The sequence below is a fragment of the Urocitellus parryii genome, chromosome 7 (genome assembly GCF_045843805.1).
Source record: "Urocitellus parryii isolate mUroPar1 chromosome 7, mUroPar1.hap1, whole genome shotgun sequence".
NCBI classification, from domain to species: Eukaryota; Metazoa; Chordata; class Mammalia; order Rodentia; family Sciuridae; genus Urocitellus; species Urocitellus parryii.
Window position 1 is genome coordinate 80,893,896 of NC_135537.1, and position 13,713 is coordinate 80,907,608.

The 13,713-nt window shown below is 37.2% G+C and overlaps 1 protein-coding gene across 1 annotated transcript in view; it reads left to right on the forward strand.

The window, feature by feature from the left end:
- The window catches only part of Prkdc (protein kinase, DNA-activated, catalytic subunit), a 169,529-nt gene that overhangs the window by 48,557 nt on the left and 107,259 nt on the right, over nt 1-13,713 (forward strand). Inside the window, exons 29-34 of the mRNA XM_077800450.1 lie at nt 261-360; nt 1,963-2,096; nt 6,819-7,073; nt 11,051-11,274; nt 12,566-12,774; nt 13,176-13,308. Of these exons, the coding sequence (XP_077656576.1) occupies nt 261-360; nt 1,963-2,096; nt 6,819-7,073; nt 11,051-11,274; nt 12,566-12,774; nt 13,176-13,308 (1,055 nt within the window). The remainder of the gene's footprint in view (nt 1-260; nt 361-1,962; nt 2,097-6,818; nt 7,074-11,050; nt 11,275-12,565; nt 12,775-13,175; nt 13,309-13,713) is intronic.

Genomic DNA, 13,713 nt, shown 5'->3' on the forward strand with positions numbered 1-13,713 from the left:
TTGTGGCTCAGTGGCAGAGAGCTTGCCTAGCTAGCCCACATGCGGCACTAGGTTCAAACCTCAACACCACATGAAAATAAATAAATAAAATGAAGGTATTGTGTCCATCCACAACTAAAAATATTTTTAAAAAAATATTAAATTTATAGTAAAATTATCTTTTTAATCACAAAATTAGACCTATAAATATACAATCTTACCTTATTAATAATAATCAGCTGTATATTTTCTTGGGAATCTATTTTGTTACTGGAGAACAGGTACAATTCAACAGTGCTGTGATGCCATTGATCATCTCTCGCGCATTATTGAAAAGAAGCACATTTCTTTAAACAAGGCAAAAAAACGACGTTTGCCACGGTAGGTAATATTGTTTCCTTTTCTGTTTTTTCTCCCCCCACCATAAAACCAGTTTTTAGCTACCAAAGAATTATTGGGGACAGATGTGTGGAATTATAAAGAATTAGTTTCCTGAAAAAAATGTACGGAAACATAGTCTATTTTCCAAAGGAGTTAAAAAGCTTTCTGTTTGAAAACATTTGATTTAAGGTGGAAGTTATTTGATCTTGGTTGGAATAGCAGAAATTGAAGATTAATTTTGAAACTGAGACATTTTATTTTACCTCCATTGATTTTTATGTTGTTATTATTATCTTTTGTGGTGCTGGGGGTTGAATCCTGAGTCTTGCTCATGTGAGGCAAGTGTTCTGCCACTTACCTACATCCCAGCCCCTATCTATACTAATTTTGAATACAAGTTTGATGTGGATTTATTTAGCTAGTGTATGCATGAATTATTGCACAGTAAAATTTGAAGTTTAAGAACTGAATGTAGCTCAGTGGCAGAGTGCTTGCCTGGCATGAGTGAGGCACTGGGTTTGATCCTCAGCACCACATAAAAATAAACAATAAAATAAAGGCATCATGTCCATCTACAACTACCAAAAAAAAAAAAAAAAGAAAGAAAGAAAGAAAAAAAGAACTGAATGTGGAATAGTAGAATTTTTGACAGACACAGGATTATGGAATGATGACATGAAGCTGCTCAAAGCCCAGGCTAAGTGTCAGGTCAATGGTTTTCTGTCATTGGTATTATTTCCACCCCAGTGGTGCCTCATTGTCAGATAGGAGTGGGGGATACTGTACTTCCTATATCCTCCCGTGGGTGGGGAGCCCTGGAGAAGCATGTAGATCAAAAGTAATCTTTTCTCCATTTTAAAATGAATTCTTCCAGTTTCTTAAGTTACAAAATTTCTTTAAGTAGTTGCTTTTCTCTCTTGTTCTCTTGCAGTACTAGGGATTCAACTCAGGGCCCCACGCATGCTAAGCAAGCACTGAATCATTGAATTACACCTGCATTCCAGTAGTTGGTTCTCAAACTTTAGCTGTAGGTGTAATTAAAACAGATTGCTGGCCTGGCCCTACCATCAGGATTTCTGTGTCATTTTTGGAATAGAGTCAGAGAACCTGCAGTCTTAACTAGTTCATAGGTAATACTGGTCCACATGTTGAGAAGTACTGCTTTTGATCTGAAACCCTTATTTGATTTAAGTTACATTGAAAAGGAAACACAAAAAATATTTGGTGTTGTTCTATTGTAAAATATTTAAAAAATTTTCCCCTAGATCAAAAAATAATAAAATGAAGGTTACCAGCTGTTGAGGTCATTGTTTTCTAATGATAATACATTAAAAATGAGCTGATGGGCTGGGGTTGTGGTTCAAGCGGTAGAGTGCTCACCTAGCACGTGTGAGGCACTGGGTTTGCTCCTCAGCACCACATAAAAATAAAATATATTGTGTCCATCTACAACAAAACAAAAAATATATTAAAAATGAGCTGAATGAGATTTTTTACATATATCAGTGTGGTAAAATTGCATTCATAACTCCTAGACTGTTGTATAAGCTAAATATTGAATGTTGGAGAGCATATTAAAGACATTGTGTTCTATCTTGGTAGAGGATTCCCAGCTTCAACATCATTATGTTTATTGGATCTGGTCAAGTGGCTTTTAGCTCACTGTGGAAGGCCGCAGACAGAATGTCGACATAAATCCATAGAACTCTTTTATAAATTTGTTCCTTTACTGCCAGGTATGTTGATTTTTACATTCCTAAGAAATGATGGGTTTGAGTTTGCTTTTGCCAATAGCTTAGACATGCATACTATTAAAAACACACTCTTCCTAATCAATGGTGAAAGATATTCTGAAGCCAATTACTTGAAAGAATATACATATTTGGCTTCTGAGATAAAACTGAAAAACAATACACCTGATCTTTCTGTTCTTTAAATGAGTGTTATAATATGTTTTCTTTCTTTCTTTTTTTTTTTTTTTTTTTTTGGTGGTACTGAGGATCGAATCCAGGGTCCCACACATGCTAGGCTAGTGTTCTGCCACTGAGTCACATCCCCAACCCTTATAATACGTTTCTAATAAATAAAAAAATAAGTATGTTAGGTAATTGTTTCAGATTTATGTGATAGATGATAAAGATTTATAGAAAGAGTTATTTTGATGTTAATCAAATGGTACAGAGTAAGTAAATTTAGAATTTCCTAGTATCTTATTTATTTGGTACCAGGAATTGAACCCAGGGGCACTCAACTACTGAGCCAAATCACCAACACTTTTAATTCTTTTGAGGCAGGTTCTTTCTTAGTTGTTTAGGGTTTCACTAAGTTGCTGAGTCTCTTTTTGAACTTTTGGTCCTCCTACCTCAGCCTCCCAAGCTGATGGAATTACAGGTGTGTGCCACTATGCCTTGGCTTTTCCCAGTATTTTAGATTTCAGTATAGTTTTTGCTTTTTTTAAATCCCATTTAGAATAAGTAGAGTTGTATCACTATTGAAGTTAACATGACATTCAATTAAGATTCAAAATATTAACCTAATGAGATAATGCAGTTCTATTTCAACATGTAATTAATAGGAAATTCCCATAGTCCTTAGTCTGAATGATCTCACTCGGATCAGTGATGGTAAAAGAAAGCAGTTAACTTGTTCTTTTGAGGAATTTCTCATTAAACATTAAATTGCACTTATGGACTTGAAATAATTACTATATTTATCAGGAATATATTGTTTTATTTTCTCTACTAAATCCAAACAGGGATTTGGTAGCTTTGAATATGTCCCAGGATGGAACGTGGCCTAGGACTCCCCCTTCAGTACTCTGGTCACTAGTCTAGAGCCAGGACTCTGTGTGTCTATGGCATGTGCCTCTGACCAGGAGGGGTAGTTATCGCACAGAGGAATGTGGGCTGCAGTTAGGTTTACTCAGAAGGTTTCTACATTTTTTATACTGTAGCATATATTCTGATGTTATATATATCACGTGTTTTATATATTATATTCATACCATATATTATATGTGCCTTATAAATATATAATATAGGGCCTGAGTTGTGGCTCAATGGGAGAACCCTTGCCTAGCACCTGTAAAGCACTGGGTTTGTTCTTCAGCACCACATAAAAATAAATAAAATAAAATTGTGCATTGTGTCCAACTACGACTAAAAAATATGGAAAAATATATAGTATAAATTTATGTCATACTCTACCTTTATATAAATAATGGAAGTATATATCATTTTAGAGAATTGCTTAAAAACATGATTAGTATTTCAGATTTGCTGCTTTTAGCTTACCAAGTTTTTGTTAATCTCCTAAGTCATTCTCCTAACAACACTGAAGTCAGTCAGTGAGGAGTGTAGAAAGCATGTGTTTTGCTGTTTTGAAGGAGCACAGGTCCAGGTGTTTCATAGGCAGAATTACTTACTGGCAGAGCCTCCCCCTCAGATTTGATGCCTGTGCGTCACTGCTCCCAGACATTTCATTTGCGTTTCTTCTTTTCTCAGCTGCCTATTAATAGGGAACTTGTATATTTTGAACTAAATTCATAGTTCTACCTCTAGGAATTATTTTTGGTAAACCAAGGATGCAGGTGATAGGCGAGCCTTTCCTCTCTCCCAGCATATAATTCATATAAAATCAATGAGTTTCCTTTAGTGTGTCTCTTCTATGGTTTCCAGGGTACTTCTGCCTCTCTTTCTCTGGTGTCTTTTCCCCCAGTGGTTTGTAAGGGTCAGCGTTAGGCGTCTTTTCAGTTCATAGTGCAGTGAGGTTCCTAGGCCTGTGAACATGACAGCAGGTGCAGGCTTGTCCCCATGACATGTGTCCAGCTGTCAGGGAGGCATAGCTTCGCAGTGTCTTCTGAAAATTTAGACCCAGGATGAGTGTGAGTGTGCTGCACAGAGGCCAGAAACAGATGAGGGAGGCCCAGAAGGAGGACATGAGCCTTTGTGTGTTGTTGATCTGTCTCTCTTCTTGCTGAGAATCCCTTGTGTTACTCAGTTTCTTGATCTGCCTTTGTCCTTTCTTCTGATACTTTCTCGTCCCTTTTGCTAGCATTTGGTATATAGAATTTCAATATCTTTATGTTTTACACTCAGTATTATCATTTCCTTGGACTCTTCTTAGTAAAAGTAATGAAATGTTCCCTTTTAATATGTAAAATATCCTATTCTTTTTTTTCTTTTTTATTCTTTGAGACAGGATCTCTCAAAGTTGCCGAGGCTAACATCAAACTTGAAATCCTGAGTTTTTGGGATTACAAGTGTGCACCACCACAACTGACTGACTCATGAAATGTAGTCTTTTTTTTTTAAAGTCTCCTTAAGGGCTGGAGATGTGGCTCAGCGGTAGCGCGCTCGCCTGGCATGCGTGCGGCCCGGGTTCGATCCTCAGAACCACATACCAACAAAGATGTTGTGTCTGCCGAGAACTAAAAAATAAATATTAAAAATTCTCTCTCTCTCTCTTTCTCTCTCTCTCTCTCTCTCCTCTCTCACTCTCTCTTTAAAAAAAAAGTCTTCTTAATACATTAGAAATAACTTTATTGTTTTGATTCTTTTTTAACTTCATTACAGGCAGAATGATTTAATCTTTTCAGAGCCACTGATATCAGAGAATACAAAATATAACTTTATATATTTCTTGTTTTGATTTAGAAAAAGTTTAATATCAAAAAGAAAATATCTTTTAAAAAGCCAGGTCATATAAGTTGTGTGTGATGGCACACAGGTGTAATTCCAACTAACTTGGGGAACTGAGGCAGGAGAATTGTAAGTTCAGTACCAGCCTGTGCAATTTAGTGAGACTGTCTCAAAATAAAAAGGGCTGGGAATGTAGCTCTGTGGCAGAGCTGCCTGCCTAGAATGTGTGAGGCTCTGGGTTTGATCCCCTGTTACAAAAAAAGTGGAAAAAGAAGAAAGAAAAGAAAAGCAGGTCATTTGACTTTTCCTCAACAAACACTATACTTACTATGTGGTAAATGATATTCTAAACATATGCTCAGATATTAGCTACTTTAATTCATTTAATCTTTGTATCAACCCAAGAGATAGATATTATTGATCTTGTTTGTAGATTACTGAGACACAGGCCAGATTTCCTCAGCTGTGAGCAGAACAGCTAACACCAGAATCTAAAAACCACAGTACTCTTTTGTTAGTTGAAAAGAGCAGGGGAAAGGGTTTTTTTTATTTTTTATTCTTTTTAGATTCACATGATAGTAGAGTGTATCTTGACAAGTTATTCCTACATGGAATATAATTTTCCATTCTTGTGGTTGTACATGATGTGGAGTTAACGCCAGTCATATATTCACATATGAACATAGAAAAGTAATTTCTGATTCATTTTACTCTTTTCTATTCCTATCCCACTTTCCTTCCCTTCATCGCCTTTGTCTAATCCAGTGAACTTCTATTCTCTCCACCCCACCCTCTTATTGTATGTTAGCATTCACATATCAGAGAGAACATTCTACCTTTGGTTTTTTGGGGATTGGGTTATTTCACTTAGCATAATAGTCCCAGTTCCATCCATTTACCAGCAAAAGCCATAATTTCATTCTTTATGGCTGAGTAATATTCCATTGTGTATGTACACCACATTTTCTTAATCCATTAATCTGTTGAAAGGCACCTAGGTTAGTTCCATATTTTAGCTATCATGAATTGAGCTGCTGCATCGCTAAAGTATGCCGATGAATGCCGAGGAATGGGATAACTGGGTCAAATAGTGGTTCCATTCCAAGTTTCCTGAGGAGTTTCCATTCTGCTTTCCCGAGTGGTTGTACCAATTTGCAGTTTCACCAGCAATGTATGAGCGAACATTTTTTCCCACATCCTCACCAACATTTATTTTTCCTTGTATTGTTGATAATTGCCATCCTGACTGGAATGAGATGGAATCTCAGTGTAGTTTGAATTTGCATTTTTCTAATTGCTAGAGGTATTAACATTTTTTCATATATTTGTTGACTGTATTTTTTCCTTCTGTGAAGTGCCTATTCAGTTCTGGGAAAAGGGTATTAATATCTATCTAATATATCTATTCCAAATGATATCCAACAATTTTTGTAGTGTTTAAGGCAACCAAAGACAGTGGGTTTGATGTAAATACTTTCTTGGAAGTAACTCTAGTGAAACATAAACTTATAAGTATGATAGTAAAATAAAAGGTTACTATCAAATAGACAGTGATTAAAGAAATTTAATTATATGGAAATTATTATTATTTTTTTTTAAAGAGAGAGTGAGAGGGGAGAGAGAGAGAGAGAGGAGAGAGAATTTTTAATATCTATTTTTTAGTTCTCGGCGGACACAACATCCCTGCTGGCATGTGGCGCTGAGGATCGAACCCGGGCCGCACGCACGCCAGGCGAGCGTGCCACCACTGAGCCACATCCCCAGCCCCTATATGGAAATTATTTATGTTTTATGTTTTAATCTTGTTTCTCTTTTAAGGCAACAAGTCCCCTTCTTTGTGGTTGAAAGATGTTATTAAGAAAGAAGATACTTCTTTTCTCATAAACACATTTGAGGGGGGAGGTACAGGCTGTGATCAGCCATCAGGCATCCTTGCTCAACCAACTCTCTTGCATTTGCGAGGGCCATTCAGCCTGCGAGTGACCCTGCAGTGGATGGACCTGTTCCTAGCAGCACTAGAGTGCTACAACACGTTCATCGGGGAGAAGACTGTGGAAGCCTGCGAGGTCCTGGGTAAGTCAAACTTAACCTCCAAGTTAGCATAGCCTGTCTGGTAGGCATCATCCTGGTAGACAGCTTGCTGCCATGTCAAAGTGATAGTAACAGTTGACAGCAGACTCTGGTTACTTAGTGCTATGCAAAGGATTTTACCTGCATTCTCATTTGTGTCCGTCAACTTTCTGTTGTGACAAAATTCTGAGGTAATCAGCTTACAAATAGGAAAGGTTTGTTTTGGCTCATGATTTCAGAGGTTTCAGTCCATGGTTAATTGGTGTTGTTGTCTTTAGGCCTATGTTGAGATAGTCCTTAGTGTTGGGAGTACGTGTCAGAGGGAGCTGTTCACATCATGGCAGCCGGGGGGGGGGGGGGGAAGAGAGAGAGAGAGAGAGAGAGAGAAAGATATCAGGGGACAAGAGTCCTAGTAGCTCCTTCAGGGATATGTCACTATACCCTAAGTGTTTCCCACTAAGGCGTACCTCTTAAAGGTTCCACCATCTACTAGCATGCCACAGGAGCTGGTGGCCTAAGAGCGTTCATGCATAGGCCTTTGGGGGACCTGCATCCAAACTATAGCATCACTGAATCCACAGTGAATATGATATGGATGACAAAACACAGACTGCACAAACATGGCCAAAACGTCCATAAGCATTTTTTTATTTGATTTTCTTGGAGTGTTGGGGATCAAAACCCAGGGCTTCACATACGCAAGCCAAGTGCTCTGCCACTGAACTACACTCCCAGCCATTTCACATCCATTTGTGAAGCCCTGTTCATAAGTTCTTCATGAATCTTTAGTAAAATACCCTGTAGAGGTTTTCGTTTGCATGAATAACTAAAAGAGTTCATCAGGATAGGAAATTCTGTGATTTTATTCCAAGTTTTTGTGTAGTATCTTTTTTTCCCTTACAATTTCATATTTCTTCAGCTTTTTATCATTCTATGGTAGTAATAGTGCTTTTTGCAGAGGACAGGATCCAAGTGTGTACTCTTAGCCCATGCTGGAAGAGGTGGGCAGCTTCATCCTTCTGGTGACCTCTGTGGGGTGTATGAGGGAAGGAGGTGACTCTTGGGGATGGAGCATATGGATGGAGGATATGGAGCTAGCAGATGTGCCCTTGGCTTCAAGTTCTGCAGCTAGGCTTCTTATAAATCCTCTTTTCCATGGGTTGAACCAGACTATTTAAATTAATTTTTTTTCTTTTTTGGTCCTGGGGATTAAACTCAGGAGCACTTGACCCCCTTTGTATTTTATTTAGATAGAGGGTCTCACTGAGTTGTTAGTACCCCGCTAAGTTTCTGAGGCTGGCTTTGAACTCATAATCCTCATACCTCAGCCTCCTGAGCCACTGGGATTGCAGGCATGCGTCACTGCACCTGGCTGAATTTTTAAATTGGAGTATTCAATATTCTAGTTCTTAGTTGTGGCTGAAATACTAAAAGAACTATCATTTTTTCTTCAATTCTGTCAGAGATAAAGTTGGTATTATGGGAATTTGGGAGAGGGGGACTAGGTCTTAGTTTTAGCTTGAGAATGGTAGAAGCTGGGCCTAGTGAGGAGTGTGTATGTGTGTGTACGCACATGTGTACACGTGCTGGGGTTTAGAAACAGTTCATTCGATTCTGAAAACAGTTGACTCAGAAGGACAGGTGAAAATAGTCGACTCAGGGGCTGGGGTTGTGGCTCAGAGGTAGAACACTTGCCTAGCATGCATGAGGCACTGAGTTTGATCCTCAGCACCACATAAAATAAAATAAAGATAGGTGGCTAAAATTAAAAAATAAATATAAAAAAAACCAGTCGACTCAGAAGGATAGGTGAAAACAGTTGAAAAACTTTTCACCAGTGTTAGCCGTTGTAAATAATACCTTAAATTCGTTGTTTAAAATTCTCAGAAAGTTTTAACAAGGAAAAAGTTCAGGAAGCAAAACATGCAAAATCTTCTCCCCTCATTGCAATCCTCAGTGATAAAAACTAATAACAGTTTAGTATTTACTCTTGTAAACTTTTTCTGTATACCAAAAATTATTGTTTGTATGTATTTTCTCATTTTTTTTGCATTCTTGTTGCTATTTTAAGATAAAACTTAACATTTTTTAAAATGTTCATTAATTCAGTGGTTCCTAAGTGCTATAGTAGTTTTGTATTTAATATCATCAGCTTTAAAATACAATTTACTGGAAATTTTGCAGAGTCCCTGAGTTGATGTATTCATTCCATACCCCTCATACTATTTTATCCCAAAGTATTATGTTTTTTGTTTGATATTTCACTTATAGTCCTGTCCATGTCTTTGCAAAGAAAGGATCTGCATGTTTAAAGATTTTTTCAATGTCATTACATTTATTATTAGGGCACTTATATCCATTACAACCGTATTGATATAATAAGAATTTTAATAATAACTATTACATATGAAATGTTAAATTACATTTTTGGATATTTGATTTTGTTTAGTTCATATTGCTTAATAATGGGGGTAAGTTCTGAGAAATGCATCCTTAGGCAATTTTATTTTGTCGGTTTTTTTTTTTGTTGTTGTTGTTGTTGTTCTAGTGATTGAGCCCAGAGATACTTTACCACTGAACTATATCCCCAGCCCTTTTTATTTTCTATTTTGAGGTGGAGTCCAACTAATTTACTTAGGGCCTAACTAAATCGATAAGGCTGGTCTCAAATATGTGGTGGGCATTCATGTGTCTTTTATTCTGATGATTCGCTGGAGACAAGGATATTTGATGTTTGAGAATGTAATTCTTTTTTTTTTTTAATATTTATTTTTTTGGGTGTAGATGCACACAACACAATGCCTTTATTTTTATGTGGTGCTAAGGATTGAACCCGGGTCCCGCCCGTGCTAGGTGAGCGCTCTACCGCTGAGCCACAATCCCAGCTCAATGTAATTCTTAATATATAGTCTCAGTTCTTTGAATACATAGTGATCTGTTACTAAATTATTTTTAACAGTGTGTTAATTAACATTTTGATTAACTTTATCTTACATTGAAAACAAAGAATTGGCAGCCCTCAGACTTATAAGATTTTTTTTTTTAGTTGTTGGTAGACCCTTATTTTCTATTTAGTCATTTATATGTGGTGCTATGAATCGAACCCAGTGCCTCATGCATGCTAGGCAAGCACTCTACCACTGAGTTATAACCCCGGCCCAAGAAGATTTCTTACTTAGTCATTGCCTTTATTTATTCTTTGAACATTTATACTGATATTTCAAATTGTCCTGTTTGTGTCTCTGAAGGTCTTTAATCCTGGAGTACTGGGAGAGGTTAGTAGCATATTAGGTGAAAGACCAGTCATGGTGAATGAGACAAGAGAAACAGCCTGATTGTGTATACACAGATGTTTTATTTAAAAAAAAAAAAGTGATGTCTAGCAGATAGGAAATTGTTTCTATAAGGTGCCCAGTGCCCATCCACACTTACTTAAAGACCACTGCCATAATTTGTCTTATATTGCCCCTTTCAACTACATTTAGGTTGTTTTGTTTTTTTGTTAATAAAAACATTCTTATAAACACATCTTTGTGGTTCTGCCATTATTTTTTTTTTTAGTTGTGGATAACACAGTATTTTTTTTTTTTAATGTAGTGCTGGGGATCAAACCCAGTGCCTCACACATACTAGGCAAGTGCTCTACCACTGAGCCACCACCCGAGCCCTCTGCCATTATTTTATTAGATTCATATTTTAGTGCTGGATGAAAGCATAGGTGTTTTTTAAACAGCTGATAGAGATTGGCTTGCATATTTTTTAAAGCTTTGGGTATGAATTGCCAAATTGCCCTTTTAAGGTATCATATTAATTTATATTCTCATAGGCAGTGTTTGAGAATCATGACTTGATCTTGTATAGGTAAATTATTGTATGAGTCTATATTGGATTCTATTTGGATTGTACTTTAGGGTTTTAATTTTTAAATTAGTAGAGTTAGGAAGAAGCATATATTAATATTTTAATGTAATTATTTCTAGGTATTGAATCACAGTGTTCAATTTGGAAGTCAGTGACTTTCTTTTTAGAAAGTATTGCTATGAAAGATATTACAGCACCAGAAAAGTGTTTTGGCACTGGGACAGCAGGAGACAGACCCAGCCCACAGGAGGAGGAAAGGTACAACTATAGTAAATGCACAATTGTGGTCCGGGTCATGGAATTTACCACAACCCTGCTCAACACCTCTTCAGAAGGATGGAAGGTAGGGTCGCTCCTGTTGCTCTGTTAATTTGATGTTAGAACTCAGCTTTAAAAGTTCCTATTGGAAATGGCTATGGCTTCTCTGGAACTTTCCATTGCCAGAAGATTTATCCATTCTTACTTTATTTTAATTGACAAAAATTCTTTGTGTTTATGGTGTACAACATTTTGGTATGAGTATATGTGGTGAAATGACTAAACAAACTAATGAACATATATGTTACTTCACATATTCTTTTGTTCTTGTAAGAACATTTAAAATTTGCTATCAGGAATTTTCAAGTATATATTACATTGTGTGTATGTGTGTGGAGGGGGGAACTGGGGATTGAACCCAGGAGGGCTGTCCCACTGAGCTACATTCCTAGCCCATTTTGCTTTTTATTTTGAGACAGGATCTCACTGACTTATCTAGGCTAGCCTCAAACTTGTGATCCTCCTTCCTTAGCCTTCCCCGTCACTGGGATTACAGACATGTACCTCCTGCCTGACAAGACATTGTTATTCATTGTAGTTACCATGATGTACAATCTGTTTTTGAAAATACATGTTGATCCTCTCTAATCCAAAAATCTGAAATCTAAATGTTCCAAAATCTGAAACTGAATGTCATGTTGGCACTCAAAAAGTTTCAAATTTTGGAGCATTTTAGATTTCATATTTTTGGATTGGGGATTCTCAACTATGCAGATATTCCCAAATGTGAAAGAATTGAAGTCTGAAATACTTTGGTCCCAAGGATTTCAGGTAAGAGTTACTCAACTTCCAATAAAACTGCATTACCTTTCAGATTTTAGATGTGGGAATAAAGTATGAAATAGTTTTTCCGAATGTTTCATTGGATGCTGTAGTTAGCACTGTGATCAAACATCTGCCTTAGAAGCAAACTTGCAAATATTTGTAAATATAACTGTGAAATGTATTATATTATTCAAAGTCCACTTAGTCCATCCAGTTGCTGCTGTATGCCAGACCTTACTGTAGGCTCTGGGGATATAGCAGTGCCCTAAACCAGGGCCAGAAACTATGTTCTAAAGGCAAAACCACACCTGCTACTGCCGATTCTCATAAAGTTTTATTGGAACATGGCCATCTATGTGTATCTACCTGTTGTTCATGCTGCTTTCACAATAGAATGGGTTAAGGAATTGCAACAAAGACTGCATGGCCCACAAAGTTTGTTGGACCATGGCTTCAGTGATGCAAAAATTCTCAACCTCACAGACCTTACATTGTGGTGAAAAATAGCTGTTGACTGATAGAAGTAATTTTATTTGAACCATCTTTTACAGCTCCTGGAGAAGGATTTGTGTAACAAAGGCCTTATAAACCTCTTGGTGAAAACACTGTGTGAGCCCATGAGCATAGGTTTCAATATTGGTGATGTCCAGGTCATGGATCATCTTCCCAGTGTTTGTGTGAACCTGATGAAAGCACTAAAGAAGTCTCCATACAAAGACATCCTGGAGACTTGCCTGAAGGAAAACCTAACAGTACAGAGGTGGGTACTCAAGTCACACTCAGTGTTGTCTTGTGGAATTTAAAGTCCCAGTGCATTGCAGTGCTCCTGGCAGCTTTGCATATACACACAGCTGCTGTAGCTCCTGTTTTCTCCAGTAAAGATCTTGACATCATGGGTGTGGAAATTGTGTATTTAGGAAATGCTTTCCCTGCACCTAGAGTGGGGGAGCCGCAGGTGCGGTAAGCACCATGTTTTGTTTCCATAGCTGTTAGTACATATGAGCCTTGTCTGGGGTTGCCTGCTTACTTTCCAGGGCTATGTTAATGAATTTGAGAGCTAGGGAATTAGTGAATTTAATACAACTTACATGTTCCTCAGTGTGTCCTGATAACAAAATTAGAATTCACTCCATTTTCTTCCGGTTTCCCTCACGTGGGCAGCATGGAGGAGCTTTGTGCCATTGACTTGTATAGCCCTGACACTCACTTGGAGAGGACCAGGCTGACTTCTGTCGTGTCGGCCTGTAAACAGCTTCACAGAGCTGGCTATTTGCACATTATATCACCGCCTCAGGTAACCATAACCAATTGGTTTTCACGTTTCTTTTAGTTTGACTCTGCTATCTGGTCTATATATTCATATTATTTGTAAAATATCTTATTTTATAGGACATGCTAAAATAGGAATTTCAGAAATACTTGCTTTAGAAATGTAGGTTTTATCTTCAAAATAAAATGAAAGTAAATATGAAATGAAAGTGAAATAAAGAATAGTTGAAAATTTTCAGAGCAGCCTTTTAAAAATCTTTAGGAACCAACTGCTATTAGACCTATGTGGCAAGACAATGCAAATTGAAAAAAAAAATGTAGCATAGAAAGCAAAGTTTGGGTTGAGAATGTCCTGAACCTTGGAAGGCATTTGTCAGTGTCAGCTAACATAGATTTTTTTTTTTTTTTACCTAATGAGAGAAGTGAAATT